The sequence below is a fragment of the Ranitomeya imitator genome, chromosome 6, assembly GCF_032444005.1.
Source record: "Ranitomeya imitator isolate aRanImi1 chromosome 6, aRanImi1.pri, whole genome shotgun sequence".
In the NCBI taxonomy this organism is placed as follows: Eukaryota; Metazoa; Chordata; class Amphibia; order Anura; family Dendrobatidae; genus Ranitomeya; species Ranitomeya imitator.
In genome coordinates this window covers 40,999,353-41,023,296 of record NC_091287.1, presented here as the reverse complement: position 1 = coordinate 41,023,296, position 23,944 = coordinate 40,999,353, and the positions used below count along the sequence as shown (strand labels likewise).

General features: G+C 41.6%; 1 protein-coding gene across 2 annotated transcripts in view; it reads right to left on the bottom strand.

Annotated features, from left to right (window-relative positions):
* Positions 1–10,224: 10,224 nt before the first annotated feature.
* PLXDC2 (plexin domain containing 2) overlaps positions 10,225–23,944 on the bottom strand; it is a 635,896-nt gene continuing 622,176 nt past the window's right edge. For both annotated transcript variants that reach the window (XM_069729531.1, XM_069729533.1), the window contains 2 exons: positions 15,530–15,690; positions 10,225–12,251 (listed from right to left, as the gene is read on the bottom strand). In XM_069729531.1, the coding sequence (XP_069585632.1) occupies positions 12,135–12,251; positions 15,530–15,690 (278 nt within the window). In that variant the 3' untranslated portion in view covers positions 10,225–12,134. The remainder of the gene's footprint in view (positions 12,252–15,529; positions 15,691–23,944) is intronic.

Sequence of the window (23,944 nt, the reverse complement as noted above, 5' to 3'; positions counted from 1 at the left end):
GCGACTGCAGTCTGTGGACGAGCTCTCGCTTCTGCAGGAGGACGAGGAGGAGGGGGTGCGAACGGCTACAGCCAACTGTTTCCTACACCGTGGGCTAGGCAGAACTGTCCCAAACTTGCTGTCCCCTGTGGACCCTGCATCCACAACATTCACCCAGTGTGCCGTGATGGACACGTAACGTCCCTGGCCGTGCCTACTGGTCCATGCATCTGTTGTCAGGTGCACCTTTGTGCTCACAGATTGCCTGAGTGCATGGACGATGCGCTCTTTAACATGCTGGTGGAGGGCTGGGATGGCTTTTCTGGAAAAAAAGTGTCGACTGGGTAGCTCGTAGCATGGTACAGCGTAGTCCATCAGGGCTTTGAAAGCTTCGCTTTCAACTAACCGGTAGGGCATCATCTCTAACGAGATTAGTCTAGCTATGTGGGCGTTCAAACCCTGTGTACGCGGATGCGAGGCTAAGTACTTCCTTTTTCTAACCATAGTCTCATGTAGGGTGAGCTGGACTGGAGAGCTGGAGATCGTGGAACTAGCGGGGGTGCCGGTGGACATGGCAGACTGAGAGACGGTGGGAGATGGTATTGTTGCCGCCGGTGCCCTAGATGCAGTGTTTCCTACTACGAAACTGGTGATTCCCTGACCCTGACTGCTTTGGCCTGGCAAAGAAACCTACACAGATACTGCAGGTGGTGCGGAAAATGGTGGCCCTACACTGCCGGAAGGGATGTTGCGTTGATGACTAGCTTCATTGGCCGAGGGTGCTACAACCTTAAGGGACGTTTGGTAGTTAGTCCAAGCTTGCAAATGCATGGTGGTTAAATGTCTATGCATGCAACTTGTATTGAGACTTTTCAGATTCTGCCCTCTGCTTAAGGTAGTTGAACATTTTTGACAGATGACTTTGCGCTGATCAATTGGATGTTGTTTAAAAAAAATGCCAGACTGCACTCTTTCTAGCATCGGATACCTTTTCAGGCATTGCAGACTGAGCTTTAACCGGATGGCCACGCTGTCTTCCAACAGGTTTTGGCTTTGCCACGCGTTTTGGGCAAGATATGGGCCCGGCAGATGGAACCTGTTGCGATGTTGATGCCTGCTGCGGCCCCTCCTCCTCCGCTTCAGAACTGCTGCCGCCTGCACCCTGTTCCCCCAATGGCTGCCAATCGGGGTCAAGAACTGGGTCATCTATTACCTCTTCTTGTAGCTCGTGTGCAACTTAGTCTGTGTCACCGTGTCGGTCGGTGGTATAGCGTTCGTGATGGGGCAACATAGTCTCATCAGGGTCTGATTCTTGATCATTACCCTGCGAGGGCAATTTTGTGTCTGAGTCAAAGGACCAGCATAGTAGTCTGGCTGTGGCTGTGCATCAGTGCACTCCATGTCAGATTCAACTTGTAATGGGCATGGACTGTTAACTGCTTCACTTTCTAAGCCAGGGACGGTATGTGTAAAGAGCTCCATGGAGTAACCCGTTGTGTCGCCTGCTGCATTCTTCTCTGTTGTTGTTTTTGCTGAAGAGGACAAGGAAGCAACTTGTCCCTGACCGTGAACATCCACTAACGACGCGCTGCTTTTACATTTATCAGTTTCACGAGAGGAGGCAAAAGAGCTAGAGGCTGAGTCAGCAAGATAAGCCAAAACTTCCTCTTGCTGCTCCGGCTTTAAAAGCGGTTTTCCTACTCCCAGAAAAGGGAGCGTTCGAGGCCTTGTGTAGCCAGACGACGAACCTGGCTCCACAGCTCCAGACTTAGGTGCAATATTTTTTTTCCCACGACCACCTGATGCTCCACCACTACCACTACCCTCATTACCAGCTGACAATGAACGCCCCCGGCCACGACCTCTTCCACCAGACTTCCTCATTGTTTTAAAAACGTAACCAAACTAACGGTATTTGTTGCTGTCACACAACTTACACGGTGAGCTATAACTTCAGTATGATTTAGCTACCCCTTTACAGGTGGGTGAGACCGCAAGGAAAATCAGGCACAATGTTACACACTCTGTTTTTGGTGGCAACAAATGAGAGAGATGCCACACACGCAGGACTGTCACTGAAGCACAAATGTAAATATTTATCTCCCACTGATTGATTTAGTGATTTTTTCAGGTAGATTTTGGAACCCAAATCAAGCAAAAAAAATAATAGGCTTTCTATGGCCCACAATTGGAGAGAGACAGAGAGATGGCACACCCAGGAGTCAAGACTGGCACACAAGCAGAAAGGGCAATATTAATCTCCCACTGATTTGATTTTTTTTTTTATTTCAGGGAGACTTTAGAAAAAAAAAATAATAAAAAAAAAATGATTTTTTCAGGAAGAATTTAGAAACCAAATAAAATAAAATGATTTTTTCAGGGAGAATTTAGAAAACAAATAAAACAAAAAATAGGCTTTCTATTGCCCACTGAGTGAGAGATGACGCACACAGGAGTCAGGAGTGGCACACAAGCCCAGAGGCCAATATTGTTCTCCCAATGATTGATGTAGTGATTTTTTCAGGTAGATTTTGGAACCCAAATCATGCTAAAAAAATAATCGGCTTTCTGTGGCCCACAATTGGAGAGAGAGAGAGAGAGAGAGATGGTACACCCAGGAGTCAAGACTGGCACACAAGCAGAAAGGGCAATATTAATCTCCCACTGATTTGATTTTTTTTTTTTTTTCAGGGAGACTTTAGAAAAAAAAAATAATTTAAAAAAATGATTTTTTCAGGAGGAATTTAGAAACCAAATAAAATAAAATGATTTTTTCAGGGAGAATTTAGAAAACAAATAAAACAAAAAATAGGCTTTCTATGGCCCACTGAGTGAGAGATGACGCACACAGGAGTCAGGAGTGGCACACAAGCCCAGAGGCCAATATTTATCTCCCACTGATTGATTTATTGATTTTTTCAGGTAGAATTTAGAACCCAAATCAACCTAAAAAATTAATAGGCTTTCTATGGCCCACTATTTGTGAGAGAGATGGCACGCTCAGGACTGGCACACAAGCCCAGAGGCCAATATTAATCTCCCACTTTTTTTTTTTTTTTTCAGGGAAAATTTATAAACCCAATTAAAAAAATAATAAATAGGCTTTCTATGGCCCACTATCTGAGAGAGAGAGATGGCACGCTTAGAACTGGCACACAAGCCCAAAGGCCAATATTAATCTCCCTTTTTTTTTCAGGGAGAATTTATAAAACCAAAAAAAATAAATAAATAGGCTTTCTATGGCCCACTATTTGTGAGAGAGATGGCACGCTCAGGACTGGCACACAAGCCCAGAGGCCAATATTAATCTCCCACTTTTTTTTTTTTTTTCAGGGAAAATTTATAAACCCAATAAAAAAAATAATAAATAGGCTTTCTATGGCCCACTATCTGAGAGAGAGAGATGGCACGCTTAGGACTGGCACACAAGCCCAAAGGCCAATATTAATCTCCCACTGATTGATTTATTGATTTTTTCAGGTAGAATTTAGAACCCAAATAAAGCAAAAAAAAAAAAAAGGCTTTCTATGGCCCACTGAGTGAGTGATGATGCACACAGGAGTCAGGAGTGGCACACAAGCCCTGAGGCCAATATTTTTCTCCCACTGATTGATGTAGTGATTTTTTCAGGTAGATTTTGGAACCCAAATCAAGCAAAAAAATAAATAGGCTTTCTATGGCCCACTGACTGAGAGATGGCACACACAGGAGTCAGGAGTGGCACACAAGCCCTGAGGCCAATATTTTTCTCCCACTGATTGATGTAGTGATTTTTTCAGGTAGATTTTAGAACCCAAATCAAGCAAAAAAATAAATAGGCTTTCTATGGCCCACTGAGTGAGAGATGACACAGACAGGGATGGCACTCTAGCAGAAATGTCAATCTTAATCTCCCACAAAAAAAAAAAAAAAAAAAGGAACTGTCCTTCAATTACTATCTCCCTGCAGTAATCTCAGCCAGGTATGGCAGGCAGCAATAAGGAGTGGACTGATGCACAAATTAAATAAAAAGTGTGGACAAACAAACAAGATAGCTGTGCAGAAAGGAAGGAACAAGAGGATTTGTGCTTTGAAAAAAGCAGTTGGTTTGCACAGCGGCGTACACACAGCAATGCAGCTATCAGGGAGCCTTCTAGGGCAGCCCAATGAGCTACAGCGCTGAGGGGAAAAAAAAAAATATGTAGCTTCCACTGTCCCTGCACACCGAAGGTGGTGTTGGACAGTGCAAATCGCTACAGCACAAGCAGTTTGGTGGTTAATGGACCCTGCCTAACGCTATCCCTGCTTCTGACGAAGCGGCAGCAACCTCTCCCTAAGCTCAGATCAGCAGCAGTAACATGGCGGTCGGCGGGAACGCCCCTTTATAGCCCGTGACGCCGCGGACAGCAAGCCAATCACTGCAATGGCCTTCTCTAAGATGGTGGGGACCAGGACCTATGTCATCACGCTGCCCACACTCTGCGTTTACCTTCATTGGCTGAGAAATGGCGCTTTTCGCGTCATTGAAACGCGACTTTGGCGCGAAAGTCGCGTTCCGCATGGCCGACCCCGCACATGGGTCGGATCGGGTTTCATGAAACCCAACTTTGCCAAAAGTCGGCGACTTTTGAAAATGAACGACCCGTTTTGCTCAACCCTAGTGGCAAGTACTCATCATTGGACAAAGATAGTTCACTTTCATCATCATCACTTTGAAACACAATTGCTTCAATCTCTTGGTCACTCAGACGCTTGGAGGAAGACTGTGCCATTGCTGACTAGATGTTAGCAAACTAAAAGAAAAAACAATGAACACAATCAGGGTTGTCCACTCTTTGCTTGTGTGTGACAAACTGTAAGTGTAAAGTGCCCCCTCCCTCCTCTCACCCTCAGCACCTCTTACCTTTTATGCTTTCTATTAGGTGTTGTACAATTCCCTGGATGTCTGTAGCTCAATAGATTTACCCTTTGCAGGCTTCTTAAGGTACCGTCACACATAACGATATCGTTGCTTTTTGTGACGTAGCAACGATATCGTTAACAAAATCGTTATGTGTGACAGCGACCAACGATCAGGCCCCTGCTGGGAGATCGTTGGTCGCTGGGGAAAGTCCAGAACTTTATTTCGTCGCTGGACTCCCGCAGACATCGCTGAATCGGCGTGTGTGATGCCGATTCAGCGATGTCTTCACTGGTAATCAGGGTAAACATCGGGTTACTAAGCGCAGGGCCGCACTTAGTAACCCGATGTTTACCCTGGTTACCATTGTAAATGTAAAAAAAACAAACACTACATACTTACATTCCGGTGTCTGGTCATGTCCTTCGCCTTCAGCTTCCCGCACTGACTGAGCGACGGCCGGCCGTAAAGCAAGAGCACAGCGGTGACGTCACTGCTGTGCTTTACGGCCGGCGCTCAGTCAGTGCGGGAAGCTGAAGGCGAGGGATGTGACAGACACCAGAATGTAAGTAAGTAGTGTTTGTTTTTTTTACATTTACAATGGTAACCAGGGTAAACATCGGGTTGCTAAGCACGGCCCTGCGCTTAGTAACCCGATGTTTACCCTGGTTACCCGGGGACTTCGGGATCGTTGGTCGCTGGAGAGCTGTCTGTGTGACAGCTCTCCAGCGACCACACAGCGACGCTGCAGCGATCGGCATCATTGTCTAGATCGCTGCAGCGTCGCTAAATGTGACGGTACCTTTAGAATCAGAGAAACTGAAACTGAATCAGACTTCCTCTCAACATCTTATCTCAGGTCCTTCACAATTAGCTCACAGTGTATACTGTCCTCAATACTCTCTACACAGCTCATTACTGTGTTCAGAAGGACCTGAGATGATGTCATGGCCTTATCACTCCCTCCAAAAATCACATGACATCCTCATATGGCATTATCCACACCCTGGCCCCTCCACCAGCATTACTGATTACAAATAAAGTAACTTGAGACACAAACACTACTGAGAATATGATAAAAAATACATGGGGGCCTAAAACGCCCCCAATCCGTACAGATGTGGTTTTCACCAAAAAAAGCATTGTTACACCGAAATGCCTATGAAACAAAATTACATGAACAACTGGATATTACCAACAACGACATACTTGAGGATTACCTGGAGTTTCAAAATTCTAACTTAAGTAATTTTGCAGATAATAGCAAAAAAAAGTAAGCATGGAGGCCTAAAAGGCCAACAATATGCATGCTAGGGTTAAGGTGTTGAACTACATGACAAAGAATCGATAAAATTTGTCAAAATGTAAATACAGTATTGTGATGAATATTTTGTCGTTAACAATTTTTTGTTCTAAAACATATTGTTTGGAAAATGCACAGAACTTTCCATTATTCGTAAATTCATCGGACAGGTTCCATATATTTAGCTACTTTTAAGTTGACGAGACCTGCGGTGCTCATCCCGGGGCTTAAAAACCAGGTTGTCATATTAAAACCACTTTTAAGCTCAGTCTTTGAAAGCTGTGCTCAGCCATGTGTGAGCTCCGAATAGCCTGAGAAGCATGAGAATCAATGAGGCCTGTACAGGAACAGATGGTTAGTGTACACATGGCTTAAGGAGAAGTATGGCAGTTTAATAAAGCAGCAAACTTGGCTTTTTAAATTACAACGCTAAAGCTACATGGACAACTTTGTGTTCTACGGATGGGGCAACAGAGAAGATTGTCACGCTGTTGGTCATCTGCTCGTACATCATGTAGTCCTCGTATGTGATGCTGCATTTCCAAAATTGCTAAAGTTATCAAATCCACAAACCATCACTAATTTTCCTTTGCTAATATTATGCCTGCCATATGAAATCATTTAGACCTCACAGAAAAGCTGAGCTCCGGACAGATCAGAGTGCGGCTTCCCATTACACGGTCACTTATTCATGATCATCTGCGTAATACTACATTTCCCTTGTAAGTTTTTCCTGGCAAGGACAAAAATGAACAAAATGAAACGACTGACCTCAAGCTGATCTCACGCCTTCTGGTTCAAATCACTGCTAAGATAAGTGATTGGCTGCAGTGGTCACAAGTTACAGACGTGACATCATCACTGCAGCCCGGTCAACAAAGACCATGAAGAGCAGCCAAGGGGTGGAGATGGAGCAGCAGAAGCTTCAGTGGGTACGTAATATTTGTTTCTATTATTTTAAAACAGAATAAACCTTGGCCCAATTATGTATTAAATCGAAATGTTTGAAGGACAAAGTTGGCTAAATGTACAGTAACAAAACTGGAGAGAATCATACGATGAGAGGTTATTTGACATGCGGCAACCAGCCGTAGCAATATAACCACCTAATATTGATTAGGTCCAATAATGAGGACAAAAACAGCTCTGACCCATTGAGTCATGAATGTGACACAAGAGACATTCAACTGTCTTGTAAAGACATTGGCGGCAGAACTTCTTCTGGTGATTTATGGTCCAGATCTGATGCTTACTTGGCCATTTGTAGGCAGTTGGGATGGTGGACAGGGGCCAACGTGGCCAATCTTACCAGGCTTTGGTCTTACAGACCCCAAAGATCACATTCTGTAGTAAATTGTATATTCTGACACACATCTATCATAGAAAGCCTTTTCACAAAAAACATCATAAATCGAAGGGTATGCACAACCAAACATATTATATCCCCACAACAGTAATGTGTCACACTATGAAGTAATAAAATTAAATATCTTTATTTAAAAAAAAAAAAAGATAATAAAATTGTATAATTAAAATCTGGGAGATAAAAAACACAGCATAAAATGTACAATTAAAATCAGGGAGATACAAAAAATAGCATGAAATGCATTATTTATGCTGTCTTTTGTATCTCCCTTATTTTAAACATATGGTACATTTTTATTATCTTTTTTAATAATGAATTAATTTAGATATTTAATTTTATTACTTCAAAGTGAATATAGGGAGATAATGTATCGAAGCCAAACTAAAGAGAATGTGTAATCAGAAAACAGCCTAGAATTTAAATTAAGTTTTTATGTTAAACTAGATGGCAGCCCGATTCTAAAGAATCGGGAGTCTAGAATCCATATATACTTTATTTATTCAAATGTAAGAATAATACAATTAATAAATAATAGTAAGAAAGAACAAAAATAATAGGCAGTATATGGAGAAAACACCAAACAAAAGTTCAAAATTGGTGTGAAAATGTCACTAAACCACTTCACAACTAAATATATATAGTTTTGGTAAATGGTATTATCATTTTTTTGACGAAATTCGGCAGGAGCTTGAAGAGCAACGTCACTGGGCCCGCCTCCACGCAGTAGAAACTTGCTGTGAGGTAAAAATTCAAAAATCACACCAAAATGGCGGGCGGAGTGTGTCACAGTACGGCACGTTTCTGATTGGTCGCTCGCAGCAGGCGGCAACCAATCAGACACTGGACACTGTTGACGTCACTTATCTCCGGACATTAGCTCCGGACATTAGCTCCGGACATTAGCTCCGGACATTAGCTCCGGACAAAGCCACGGAAGTTGGCACAAATTGCAGGAAGTAGTATTCTAGGCAATTATATATTAGATGTGTATTTTTAAAAATCTTTAAATAGTAATCGTCGTTTCAATTTTTATTTCATAAATCAGTATTACATGTGAAGAAAAACAACTTTGTAGTATATCTTATCAGAGAAATCTGTTTCTTTCTCTACCTGGACTGATCATTTATTTTCAAAATACCCAGGGAAAATCTGTATTCAGTGAAGACAGACTTTAATATTACTGAAATAGGAAATGGCAGTTGGTGCTTATAAGATTCTATGTAGACAGGAGGGGAGAGGAGAAGGGAGGAGCTCTGCCTTTAGCTCCTCCCTCTTTACCACACCACTTTCTATAGAACTTTATGGGTAGAAACTATCTTCACCGTATATAGATTTTAGCCAGGAATTGAGAATTTTGAAAACTAATCATCAGTACTTTAGGAGAAAGAAACAGATTTCTCTGATAAGATAAATTACAAAGTTGCTTATTTTTTCATGCGTATTATTGTTTAATTACATAAAAATGACAATAGTTACTCTTTAGTAATGTTTTTTTTCAATGTATGTAAAAAAAAAAACAACAACAGAAATCTTCCAAGTTTAACACTGGCTACTAGGCCTTATACCAGACTCACACTTCCTGTTCTGTACAAAAGACTTTACAGCAGTTTCATTACCATCACAGTCAGGAATGCAATGAAACGTAAGGCACAGGATCTATTATTCACAGTAGCCGATGTCACAGCTTCCCCTCCATTCACAGATTAGAGCAAGGTCATATAATGCAACTATACAATCAAATAGTGTCTGAGGCAGTCTATTGCTGCTAATGTGCATGTGCCCAACAGGAAGTTGGAGTCTAATATTAGGCTCAATGAAAAGTTAGAAAAATATTAGACTTTCTTATAGTGATATTTAGAGCTATAAAAAAATAAAGCATACATTTTCAATAATTTTCAAAATTTACATTTACCATGAAAAATTGAAACAATGTAATTTTGTAATTTCCTAGTTACATTTTCAGCAATTTATTCTGTAGGTGTTTTTCTGTGGACAATCTAGTCTTCACTCCCCACTTACCTCAAGGACACTTGGTCACCCTTGGGATCCTGTTGCCAATTTAATGTTTGTTCCTTTTTTTTGGACCCTTTTTAGCTGTTGTGAAAGTCGCCAAGATTCCAATGCTTGTCCAAGAACAGACTAATCACTTGATGAGTAATGTATAGTATCAATCGACAGGTGCCATCAACAAAATGATCAATGTCGTCTATTTCACAAACATCAAACAATGACCCATTTAAAGGGTTATTTCACAAAAATCAAGTTATCCTTTATCCTATAAATAGGGGATAACAAGAAGATCACTGCAGGTCCAATTTCTGGGACCACCAGCTATTTCAAGATTGGGAATTTGGTAGCCCTAAAATGGAGCTCTGCGTGAAGCATGAGTGTGCACGAGTGGCCTATAATCCATTTATTGTCTATGCAGTTCCATAGAAAATTAATGGAGAGTAGGTCACACATGAGCACTTCACAAAATGGTGCAGCCACGTTCTCATGTTTCAAATTTCAGAATTGTTGGAGTTCCAACGGGTGGACCGCCAAAAAATCGGCAAATTTTTGGAAATAACCTTTTAATTTTGAACAGTAGAGTTTCATACATTCCATGACTTGGCATAAATATGTACATATGACATTCGTATAAACCCATGAAAATACATGGCACGTAACCAGGAAAAAAGATAACGCGGACGTCTGTAGGTTTACACTGTGTTTATTATTATAAGTTGACCTGTTGAAGACGTAGCATTTCTAGAAATGTTCCTGAGAAGACTTTGGGCAACATTTGCAAAGATCAGTTGACTTGATTTTATATTTCAAGCACTGGCTGCAATAGTAAGTGTATGGTCATAATACATATACATGTACTGTTACTGTTCGGGTCCCTATGGGGGACTGGTTCTACTACACAGCATGCGTCTTCAACAATTTATGGAGCTTTGGAAAGAAAATAATAGAACAAAGACTGTCCTGTCACATTCAAAAAAGATGAAGTATGGTAGAGCTTTTTGGTTTAATCCAACTTGCTGAGATGAATATGTCAATTTTTGTCTTGCAAAATAAGAGTATGCTAATACCTCATCAATAATTATTTGGCTTCGTTCCAGCCATGTCTTCTGCAGTGCAGATATTTACAACCCTTACCTATCTACAAGGCCATCTTCAGCACTACCGGACAGCGCCGTGATCTACATCGGAGAAACACAAGATCTTTGTAAACGTTACAAGACAAACCAAAAGGAAAAGAAAAATGGTGCTACAAAATATCTCACAAATATAAAAACTTTATTAAATGTAAAATATTATAACTATTATGTTAAAAAACAGATTAACTCAATGGAGAGCTAACAACAAACCTCCCAAGCAGTATATAATTAGTATGCCCAGATATCTATTGCAGTACATTCCCCTATGGTCAACGTTATATATCATGATGAAGAGTGTAGGATGCAAACTTACATAGTAGTAATGTGGATCTCCAACTGTGTTTCACCCAGCTTCATCAGGGGGCATGTCAAAAAAAGAGCAAGAAGGTGAGTTTTTTCTGACACGCCGCCTGATGAAGCTGGGTGAAACACGTTTTGAAGTGCAGGGCTACACACCTAACAGGGCTTTGCATCACTAATAAGTTTGTATCCCATAGTCTTCTACTTGATGTATCTGGTTGACGACTAGAGAATGTACTGCAGCAGATATGTAGGCATAACTATATACTGCTTGTAGCCTTGGTAGATCTCTTGTTAGCCCTCCATTGAGCTACTCTGTTTTATTCTGTTACAAAATTAGTTACAATATTTTATATGTAATACATTTGATATAAAACAGTGATATATTTTGCAGCACCGTTTTTCTTTTTCTTTTGCTTTATCTTGTGATACTTAGATGCATCTCCCTTCTTAAGCCAGATACTTTTGGTTATAGGAATATTGGATGGTCCTAACTTTGTAAATGTTACCCATTGTCTGCAGCTCCCCCATACTTGTTCACAAATACAGCTTAACAGCTTAAATTTTGATGACAGTGCTTGTAAAGGTTACCCCGGGTGTACCTATTTTTGGGCATAAATAATGAGAATCACTTTGGCCACTTTTGTAATATTTAGATAAAGCACAATACTAAGCAGACAGCAATAAACCACTTGTATCATGGTCACGTATCTGGGTCATTGATGTCTAGGTGCACGGTTTGTAAAAATGGTTTCATAAATTCCTCATTCAGAACCCTTCATAATTCTAATATGTAGCGGTGCCTGCTCATTAGCATTTGCTAGGCTGCACCATTAATTGTCCATAAAATTTTGAATTTCCATATATATATATCTCTTGTTGAAAGCCTCCTCGGAAGCCAGTAGAAGAGTCGTCCGCTGACTACTGTTGTCCAGCTATGTTGCCCAGGACGTACTACTTAATTCCACAATAGGAAGACTTCCGTGAGTGGCATTCGAACTTCAGAGCAAAGGAATCTTTCATCTTGATCGAAGATCATGAGAAATAGTCGTTCTGTCTCTGGATATAGGTAGCTCACAGCATTATTTTTCCTGGAAAATATATGCAAAAATTATACGTCTTTCACCAGAAACCAGTACTGGCGCATTGTTCCAAAAAAACTCAGCATTGCTCTGATACAATGAAGCCTTCTTTTTCTCCAACAGGTTCTACTTCAGCATAAGCAGGATGCCCTGATCCTCTCCTAAACTTCATTGCTGGCCACCTGCTTGGGCGTCTCTGTAAAGAAATAAATGTGAAGTGGATGAAAACTCTTCATAAGATAAAAAAAGATACAGTGATTCATTATATCCACCTTGACTGAAGTGGCAATGTCCACGCTTTTGTGCCTCGAGATGGACAAAGTGATTCCATCTCACTTATTTTGGATGGATCTGTCCAAATTGTATTTTTTGCTGCTTTGGATGGACCTCATCTAATGTATTATATACATTATTTAATTTTTCATCTTTTTTGCACTTTTTATCATCTTTTTGCAGGGTGCGGCAGGGCCCCTTTATGTTGTTTCTTGTGTGTTGCATGTATATATATATAGTGCTGGACAGCCCGCCTGCTAATACTATGGGCGTGATCAATAGGTTGTCCAGACACTGTGCATCACATTTATCTGTGTGAATAGTGTCTTATGCAAGCATTACCTGTGTGCATTTTTGCTACTAGGCAGCCAACCCCTCTAATGTTTGGGCGAGTGGGTGGTTGCTCTCATCAGTAGCTTGCACCTGTGCTGCTTTAACATTTATTATCGGGGGCCTGCTGCACCCTACGAGTGCATTTGTCATCTGACAAGGTTTTGGTGAGTCTGCTCTTTATGTGGTGTTTTTTTTAGTTTTTCTATGTTAGCTGTTTTTGATATTAGAGTAGGACTCGCATGTTTATGCGGACCCTTGACGTTGGGTTGCGGGCTTATCCATTTTGGCCAAAATTGTAACTAATACAGGTTTTGGCGAGTCTGCTCTTTATGTGTTTTTTTTTGCTTTGGATGGACGTCCTGATGGAGCCACTGATGTGTGGACCATATGCAAAGTGAACCCAGCCTTAGCCAACATGCCCTGTATAGCTAGCTGGCTATGTTTACTATCTATGAGAAGCAAAGTTGGCTATACTACTTAGATAGTGGTCGGTCAAACTGTTGTTCGACCAACAACTATTCCACAAAACCCTTCCATAATAATAATCTTTATTTTTATATAGCGCTAACATATTCCGCAGCACTTTATAGTTTTGCACACATTGTCATCGCTGTCCCCGATGGGGCTCACAATCTAGAATCCCTATCGGTATGTCTTTGGAATGTGGGAGGAAACCGGAGTGCCCGGAGGAAACCCACGCAAACACGGAGAGAACATACAAACTCTTTGCAGATGTTGTCCTGGGTGAGATTAGAACCCAGGACCCCAGCGCTGCAAGGCTGCAGTGCTAACCACTGCGCCACCGTGCTGCCCGCACAAGTACATGCGATTCGACTGAGCATACATGTCTTCTCAATGCGGGGAGTTGGAGTAAGCATCTGACAGCTTATCTGCTGCGAGTACTAAGATCTTGAACATCTTAAAATATAAAAATACCCAACCTTTCTTTCCCCTAAATCGATATGGGTAAGGTTGGTTGACATTCATCTAGTCTGTACGGCCACTTCATGACTCATTCATAGACAGTGATGCAACACAGAGAGAGCAAAAAAGGCATATTCCCTAAGACCACCACCAAGTGGTGGCTTCTACTTTGGGGCACCTTAAATTTCAACTGGTCAATTTAAATTTACATTATAGAGACATTTAGGCCTCCCATATCTTGAAATCAGAAATTCACCCAAAATGGCATTTTTTTTTTTGCAAGGTGTGCAAAAAATTTGCCACTTTTATTTTTTTGCCTCTTTTTTGGTAAGCTAGACTTGGGCAGGGCGAGTACCATCTGATTTTATTATTTTAACACAACAATGGCCAATAGTGGAAAACCCCTTTCAGCACTACTCTATGACAGTGTTTGATAGTCGTTCTTGGATGTTGAAGAAGACAGATGTGACAAGAGGTTTAGCAGGGACCATAAAATCTAGGGCATAACATATAGTTGCTTAGCAAAGCTTTACGTGCACCCACGGTTCATTGGAGTAGTAATACAGCTACATTCAGGGGTTCCTATCATAAAAATGACTGGGAATCAAAAAGCTTTCATGGAACATTCATCAGACAAGTACGTGAATCCTATGAGGATGGGTAGCGGAATATATGTGAAAGGAGTGAGAATGAAGAAACAAGTAAAAATCAAAAATAAATTGTAACTTCAAATGCAAATCAATATATAATTCTCTATTTCTCTAAAGTATTTTCTTCTCATGTACAAAGTATTATGCAAATGACTTTTCTCAAAAGTAGCTGGTTCTGTTTGAAAAAAAAAAAAACAATTCCACACTTGCGGCTTTAAAGATATAGTAAGAAGAGGGATTATTTCACAAATAGTGAGCTCGGGTCTCGGGAGTGCGGTGTGATCAGCATTCTGCACAAGGTCATCGCTCTTACTAAGATTTGACAGATATTTAATAAGTTATTGTAAAGTCAGATAGAAAAACCTTTATCCGGCAAAAGAGAGATCTGATGTTCATGAAAGAAACATGTTTCAGTATATTGTGCCATCTGAGAACCCGGCGCAGGAATATGTTTATCATAATTACAATTTAGACAGCACATAGAAGACTCGGATATCACAAGACCTGTAGATCTTATGTGAGGTTTCCATGAGCGCAGTAAATGTATTTGTCAGAGGGAGCTTGTGTGTTGTACATGACATAATACTGAGAAAATAATGGTCCGGTAGAACGATGCCGGTAGAACTGTTGAGATTTTTAGTGCGAACCTGCTTCAGGAAGATGCCGGTATTTGTTTTCTTGAAGTGGTATTATTGACAGTCTTGACATAATACCCGGTGGATTCATGACTTGAAACGTGCAGTGATCTCTGGAGGTCTCTTGGTGCCCAGAAGTCCTGGCCAAGAGTGAATAGGTTGGAGCCATGACAGCAGGAAAAAAGAGATACTTAGGACCAGCAGCACTGCCTGCCATCTGGTCATTTGCTTTCCACTTTCACATCTTTGACCTGTTCACTCTAGACATGGACTTCTGACTGTGACCAGGCCTCAGACTGCTCATTGCACATCCATAATGCATAGATGTTAAGACCTGCTCACAGCCAGACATCCCGCCTTAGAGTGAACAGGATGGGAAATGTAGATCATGCCTGTACATGCCCGGCCTAGAATGAATAGGTTGGAGCAATGACGGCAGGAAAAAGAGACCCCGAGGACCATCAGCATTGCCTGCCATCTGGTCATTTTCTTTCCACTTTCGCATCTTTGACCTAGCCATTTTAGACAGGGACTTCCAATTGACCAGGTTCATCTCTGATAACTTCTCTGACCCCTTTTAATGCAGGTAAGAAAATGGTTTAAAATTGAGCTGAATCTTGTGAAGGCCTAACCGTTTAAGAGAAATATAATAAACTTACCTCAATGAAAAAGAGACTTGCAGAAGATGTCGGGTGATGGTACATGTAAATTGTTACAAGGATGGCAGCGACAACCACCAGTACGAGTACAAGTATTCCTATAATTAGTCCCGTGTGCAAAGACCCGCGCTGCTTCTCCGCTGTACTGTCATCCGTTGAAGCTGCAAGGTGAGAAGAAAACATGTCAAGACAGAATGAAGAACGAAACTTTGCTTTAAAAAATATGGCACATTTATACATTGCAGCCTTTATTAATAGAAAATGTAAAACTGTAAGTTGGCCTCTGTTCACATCTGTGTGGTGTCTTCTGTTTACAATGAAAGCCACAATGTAAGATCCATTGCTCGATAAACTCCAACGACTTATCTATTGAGTCTGTCAGATTTTATTATTCCTCATCAAACATGATGTAATAGAGACCAAAACTTCATTAACAATATTTACAACACTCAGGCTCTGATTTAGCAAGACTGGCGATTTTCTTGCCGGTCAGAGGCGCGGTGGTGTGAGATGTTCCTGAGTCATGAAGACGTGCATGCCTCTTAATGAATAAGCAGCATCTGACTAGATGAGTTAGTGACTGGAGTGACATTTCTGGCATAGGGAATGCCACATCTTGCCATGAATTAGAGGAGCAGTGTGGTCCCGCTGCTGCCGCACCCCCCTGTTCTGCCCAAGCTTGTCCCAGTTCAGCAAAAAACTGGTGTGAAACACCGAAAGTTGCAACATTTTGGCACAACTTCGGGCTGCTCCAAAAATTCAAGGCTTTTACCCTACTTTTTTGGCTTAAAAGCATGAAAGATTTTATGAATCAGGCCCTAAGGCTTTGTCTACCCATTGTGGCTGTCATTTTATTTTTTTGCGTTGGTTTTTGAAGGTTGTGGCAAAAACTATGGGGGCTATTCATGAAGGTGCTTATGCCAGAAATCTGGCATAAACATTAAACACATTAATAAGTTGTAATATTTTTTCTCAACTTAGGACTTGTGCAAATATATTGCTACTTTTGGCATTTACATGACAGTCCCAGCCAGCTTTGCCAATATGGGCGTAGGATAAGTGGGAGGTAGGTGAGACGTGACATCATGATACCAAACAAATTCATTATATTACAATAGCATACATTTCTGAAGGCGGCGTATGATGAGTAAGAGAAGCGCCTAAATTATGAAGTGGCACACTTAATGAATTAGATGACTGTGAGCAGCGTTGGACTGAAGCACCTTGGACCCACCAGAGAAAATCATTCTTGGGGCCCACTATGCAGCTACATAGAAATAAATTCAAGACCATCAACTGTGTGGTAAAACATGCTAATATCAGGGTATCATATAAGGTAGTACTCATCTTAATTATGTAGCAGGGGCTGGGATAGCCCCTTTATAGAATATAAGGTAGCCACCTCATAGAATATAATGTAGCCTCCCTCAAGGAATATAATGCAGCCCCCTCATAGGGTATAATACAGCACCCCACAAAATATAATGCAACCACCTCATTAGGTATAATGCAGCCCCCCATAGAATATAATGTAGCACCTTTATTTGGCATAATGTGCCCCCCCTCATATAGTATAATGCAGCCCCTCCACAGAATAGAAGGTAGCTCCCTCAGAGTATAATGCAACCCCCTCATAAGGCAGCCCCCCACAGAATATACTGTAGCCCCTTCATAGGGCATAATGCAGCTCCCCTCATAAAGTATGATGTAGCCTCCTGAGAGAATGATGCAGCCCCCCACATATAATATGATGCAGCCCCTCCACAGAATATAATGTAGTCCCCTCAGAGTATAATGCTACCCCCTCATAAGGCAGCCCCCATAGAATATACTCTTGCCACTCGTAGGGCATAATGCAGCTCCCCTCATATAGTATGATGTAGCCCCTTGAGAGAATAATGCAGCCCCATTCCAACACCTCCATCATTTCCTCCCCCCACCACCATCATCATTGTCCTTTCCACCACCTCCATCATTGCCTCCCCCCACCACCATCATCATTGCCTCCCCCCACCATCATTGCCTTCTCCCCCACCACACCATCATTGCCCATTCTACCACCTCCATCATTGCCGCCCCGACCACCATCATCATCATTGCCTCCCCCACCACCATCATAATTGCCTCCACCACCATCATCATTGCCTCCCCCACCACCATGATAATTGCCTCCCCCCACCACCATTATTGCCCCCCACCACCATCATTGCCTTCACCCCAACACCCCCATCACCCACATCATTGCCAATCTCTAATATCTCCAATACACACACACACAACACCACTATCACACATACAGCACCACACACAGACAGCACCGCACCACTCTCTCACACACACACACACACACACACACACACACAAAGCACCACACCGCACCACATATACACACAGCCGCACACACGCAGGCAGGCAGAGACAGACACACACACAGCACCCACTCACCTCCCCACATGTTCCCAGTTGCCGCAGCACATCCTGGCAGATTCCTCTCTGAAACAGCCATGCTGAATGATGATGACATCATCCAGCCACATTGAGTCAGACAGGAAGTGCCAGGCAGGCAGGGCAGGAAGGAGGACGGTCACTGCAGCTCCGGTCCCAAGCTGCAGGGAGCACAATCAGTGTTCGCTGCCCTTCAGGGGCCCACCTCCGGGGCCCTGATTCAGCAGCACTGGTGGGCAGTGTTAGCCTCAGTCTGCGGCTAATGCTGCCCGCTATTAAAGGGAAATGGTATTCACTCCTCTCCATGCCCATGGAGGGGTGAGGAAGTGTGAATATTCATTTCTCTTTAGCAGCGGGGACAGGCTCCTGTCACCAGCTGCTGCTCTCAGCCACCGGGAGGGCCCCCTCAACTCAGGGGCCCCATAGCAGCTTGGTGTGCTGCTATTAGTGACACACCACTGGCTGGGGGTCCCCTGGAGCAGTGGTGGCCCTAGGCAGCTGCTTGCCAATATGCCAGCAGGGGTTAGTGCCTGGGCCCACCGGAGAGTCCTCCGGTTCTCCAGTGGGCCAGTATGATCCTGACTGTGAGTGCCTCATTAAGACTGGTGTGAGCCATGCCAGTTAATGAATCACCACATATGAGTCTTTGCAATGGCTATGGAAAACCATAGCTAAATCATGCACAATGGCCACAGTGGGTTAAGAAAGACTAAGGTTGTGATTGATCAAAACAGGGCGGTAAGGAGCACATATGTTCAGTTAAAGACTGGAGTAAGATTTGTGACTTAATGAATGCCACCTCTTGTCATGAATTTGACGAGCAAGGGTTGCACACACCCGGTCTCCCCCAACTCTGCTCACTGAATCATAGCTGGGCAAAAATGGCATGAAAAAAGTTTCAAAATTTTATTGTAGCCTTGGGTTCCAAAAAAGTTGAGACTTTTCAAAGAATTCTGGAGAAAAAGCTTTGAAGACTCAAGGCCTGTAAAACTTTACATATTTTTCCAGGATTTCACCTCAATCTATGCAAAACCACAATGTTTTAAATATTACTTGAAAAATAATGCATTTTTAACACCCCCCAAAAAGGCAACACGGCTGTGTTAATCTAAATATCTAAGTAAAAGACTTAAAAATGGCAAAAGACAACTAAAAATAAACAGCAAATACATTTCTCTAAGAATATCCTAACAAAATAAAGCAAAAACAATAAATCTTCCCATCAGTCGCTCTTACAGACAAACTTTTTTCGGTGGCTACTTTGCCAAGACTTGTAGGGAATATGAATACATTGTTTAATGTTCACCTATAAATGTCCCTTTGGGGCCAATATATATTGCTTTCCTATTTAATTGCTGGTTTAAACACATGACATCTTACATCTGCTTTAAAAACTCATGATACAAGCAGTAGTGATAAATCAGCCATAGCATAAAAACATAAATTGTCATATAACTTGTAAGATAAAAATTCTTCCATCACTAAAAAAGTGAAGACGCTTCATTAGCCGATGTTTTATTTCCTCCAGTTGTGTAAACAAACTATATCTGAAAGCAATTTGGACACAGCGAGCGCCTTAATTACACAAATAATAAATGAGATTTCATCTTTTTTCACCATAAATCAGCAGAGTTGCCCTGCAGACAGTACACACACTCCCATTGTCATTACAAAGTCGTAATTCATCAATGTCTAAAATATTTACATAGGCCAGAGAATGATGAATAATGTAGAATGGAGCAAAGTCCATAATTGCGAAAAAACTTGTAAATAGTAATGGAATTGGCGTAAGTTGCCACTTGATTAACCTTTTTTGCTGTCAGACAATTTTCGCACTTTTTACAAATAAAACCTTGATTATAAAATAGTAACATAATATAATGGTATGTGCACACGGAATTTAGGAATTTTTTTTAACAAGATAGCTCAGAAAATTGCCTGAAAAAATCACTGAAAATGCACTTTTTCCTGTTTATTCCTATTGTAAAACCAGTTTGCTGTTCTTAGTTTTCGTCACCTCAGCTGAATTACTGTATTTACGGCTGCTAGACAGTCTGAACACATGTGGGAATTCCCTATCAACCAGGCAACCCCCACATGTACTCAGGCTGGGTAGTAGCCATAAATCATTCAGCTGAGGTGACAAAAACTAAATCTCCGAACACTTATAAATACGCGGAGATCACCCGAGCGTGCTCGGGAAAACCCAAGCAACGAGTATACTCGCTCATCACTAATATTTATATTTGTTTCTTCTGGAGGGCACTATGTGAAATCTCTGCTTGCAGTCCAACTGAACATTTCTTCAGAGCCTTCCCTGTGTGTCAAATTTCAACACTCCCTCCCATATGCTGCCAATCACAGCTCAGCAGCTGAGCTAGCAGTTTCACATGCTGCTGAGCACGGATTGGCAGCATCTGGGAGAGAGGGGTAAAAGCACACGCCCCAAGAAATGATTCTGAAGAAACGCCCAGTTGGGCTGCAAGCAGAGATTTCACATAGTGTACTCCAGAATAAACAAATATTAATAAGTCTGTAATAGACTGACGCAGCGCTAAATGGAAAAGAGTGGAAGAATCAGGGGATCTGTTATTTTTAAAAGGTATTAATTAGTGATGAGCGAGCATGCTCCTATAAGGTGTTATCTATGTGCATTAAATGTTAGGTGAAAAAAAGCCTAGCCATAGTTCTGTATGTTCTGTATGTGCATTATTCTTCAGCAAACTTAAAAAAAACACACACAATAATGCAAAGATCTACAGTGAAACTCTCTAAGCAGCACTGAATTCTATAAAAAGCCACTATTAATGCTTTACTGTTTTCGAGCGAGACACAGATTTAAACAGCCCAGACTATTCTATAATATCATCTACCTGGCTTGACACAAACAAGTTCATTATGGAACTTTTTTTTATTTCAATTGCCTTAACAAAAATCACATTTCCAAACCAAATAATTCTCTAAACGGCTCCATCGCAGTGATATACTGGAATAGAAATCTGAAATGCAAAGAACACGTCTGAGTAAGATGTAAGTCAGGGAGAAGATTGCTTCATATAACACTGGGGAGTCAGAATTAATTTTTGAACGATGTTTCTATTTTCTAGTAATAAAGTCTTGGTTTATTAGGGCATTTGCGCTTATCGGTGGACCACAGTATCTACTATGGAAAACCGATCTTTTCTAGAATATTGTGCTAGCTTTTTCGAATTTGAGATATTTCATAGATTCCGAAAAAGAATGTACCGTATTTTCCGATATATAGGACAACTGGGCGTATAAGACGACCCCCAACTTTTCCAGTTAAAATCTTCTCAAAAGTCGGGGGTTGTCTTATATGCCAGGTGTCGTCTTATAGGGTGGGTGCGGGAGTGGTCCCGATGACGAGGTGATCACCAGGAAGGTGTAAGTGAAGCAAAAAAAAGAGAGAGAGTGGTGCTGTGCCTAGAAAAACACTCCTCTTTCACTCATCTGGCTCACCCTTGTATCCTATTATCTCCTTATCTGCCTCTGCTTCACTTACACCTTCCCGTTGAGGTGCCCCCTCACCTCGTCATTGGGGTCGCTCCCCACAATATGCACCTGCCCTATAAGACGACACCTGGCGTATAAGACGATACCCGACTTTTGAGACGATTTTCAGGGGTTAAAAAGTAGTCTTGTACGCCAGAAAATACAGTAAATACCAACATTCTGATCCCAGATTGTGGGACATTCTAAGCTCAACCCTGTTCCACCCCTCCCCATCAAAAATACCTTCCTTTTTTTAGATCTTTATAAACTCAACTGTCCTATCAGTGGGACAGTCCTGCAAAAAAAGTACTGTTGGATTGTGCATAGTTGCTAACTATAAATTGTAATCGGACAAAAAATAAATTGGAAAACTGGAGATGGTTTAGCGAATCCTGCACTGAGCAGGGGGTTGGACACGATGACAATGGAGGTCCCTTCCAACTCTAACATTCTATGATTCTATGATAAGTGGAAACAGAACATGATGAAAAATAGTGAACCATTACGGATGACAATAGATAGGAAGAACAGTACTCACCAAATAGCACCAAAGCAATGCTCCAATTGTAATTTATTTATTTTTTCATGCCCAATATTCACATTGCACTGTATAAAATGTTATAGCAACGTTTCGAAAATCGCCTCCTTCATCAGACATAAAGGGATAAAGCAACGGGCACTGACTGTGGTATTAAGTCCCAGGTCTTGTGCGGGATTCTCCAAGAAGATCAGAAACGGTGGAGAAGAGAAGTACAGCATCCTCATCATCTCTAGAAGCCTGATGAAGGGTGAAATAGCTGAAACATTGCAATTCTCCATATGGCACCAGTCTCAATCATCCCTGTGTGCCGCTATTACGGTAAGCCTTAGGCTACGTTCACATTAGCGTCTTTGGGCGCAGCGTCGTCGACGCAACCCAAAACGCATGTCAAACCGCATACACAACGCAGCGTTTTTTGACGCATGCGTTGTCCTAAAATGTTATTATTCTTGACACAATTGAAGATAAAAAACGCCCAAAAAAGTGTCTAGACACTATAAAGAGAAAGACCACCAATGGGATAGAAGAGGGTGGGTGTAATGGAATTTGTTTATATATACCCTTGCAGAGATGAATTCCTCCCATTTTGCTTGTGTTTCCAGCATCAAGATGGAGCGTCCCATGGAGAGTATCTACATGAATATGGAGTTGGATTTTGCCTTGGCTAAGGCTTATGCTCTTGTCACTGTCTAGACACTTCATCACTTGTTTTTTACTCAAAAGGCGCATGCGTCGAACAACGCGGGTAAACGCAGGCACCTGCGCCCTATGCGTTTTAAATAGACACTAATGTGTTTTTTTGGCGCATTTATGTCGCAAGTGCGTTGCATGCGTTGTTTACCAGATATTTGGCGCAGGAAAAATGCAACATGTAGCGTCAGCCGCACCCTGTCTGGTGCGCCCAAATGACGCATGCGTCGTACAATGCTTGACAACGCATACCAGCACATGTTCATGCGCCCCCCATGTTAAAGATAGGGGCGCATGACGCGTGCGTCGGTATCCGTCGACAACGCTGCGCCCAAAGACGCTAATGTGAACGTAGCCTTACACACATGTTACACCCACGTTCATTGGACTTTATTTTGTAGAGAATGTTTCATTACATTTTTGAAAATATAGAAATAAACATGAACTTTTATATGATAATTCCCAGGGAAATTCTACGCCTCTGTGAAGAATATTTTTATCCGAAAATGATGGACAACTGCAAAACACAAATCTGCTTATTCAATCTAAATCCTTCTTTTTACTTTATAAACAAAATATCGTGAACCACAAGTGTTTCCTGATACTCTCCACAGTTATCTCTAATCCAAATAGACAATTCTCTGTGGTCCAGTTGGTAAAGATATTAAAAACAGTGAGATAAGAATAAAACAACGAGGACTCGGCATGTCATAGAAGATATGCTCATCAAAGAGGAAATCACTCTAATCTATTGTGGTTTGTTTTTTGTATTTAGTAGTAAGACAATCCCATCACTTCAAAGTGTCAGCGCCGTCCACGATACGCCTGTGATCACAGGGAACGTCTACAAGGTGACAACAAGGACCAAATTATCGGAGGCGCATTCATTTGGTTAACGAAATCAGAAATTGGTTGTACAGAATAATCAAAAATAATAAAAAAATGAAGGGCGCAAAAGTCATAAAAAATAATTATAACTATAAAGAAAGCAACAAAAAAAAAAAAAGTGGTGATTTCCATAATCAGAGCTCGAATCGTTCACCTCAAGGTTACACCTCTCAAGAGAAATTGATTTCAATCTGTTTTCGCCGACACAATAAACAAAGCTGTCAACTTTGAAAATAAGCGATGCCACATATATCAAGCGACAGCTCCTAAGTATGAGAATAGCAACTGGTTCCTAGAGGCTTCTTGGATGGAAAAACTTTATTACAATCGTTATTGAG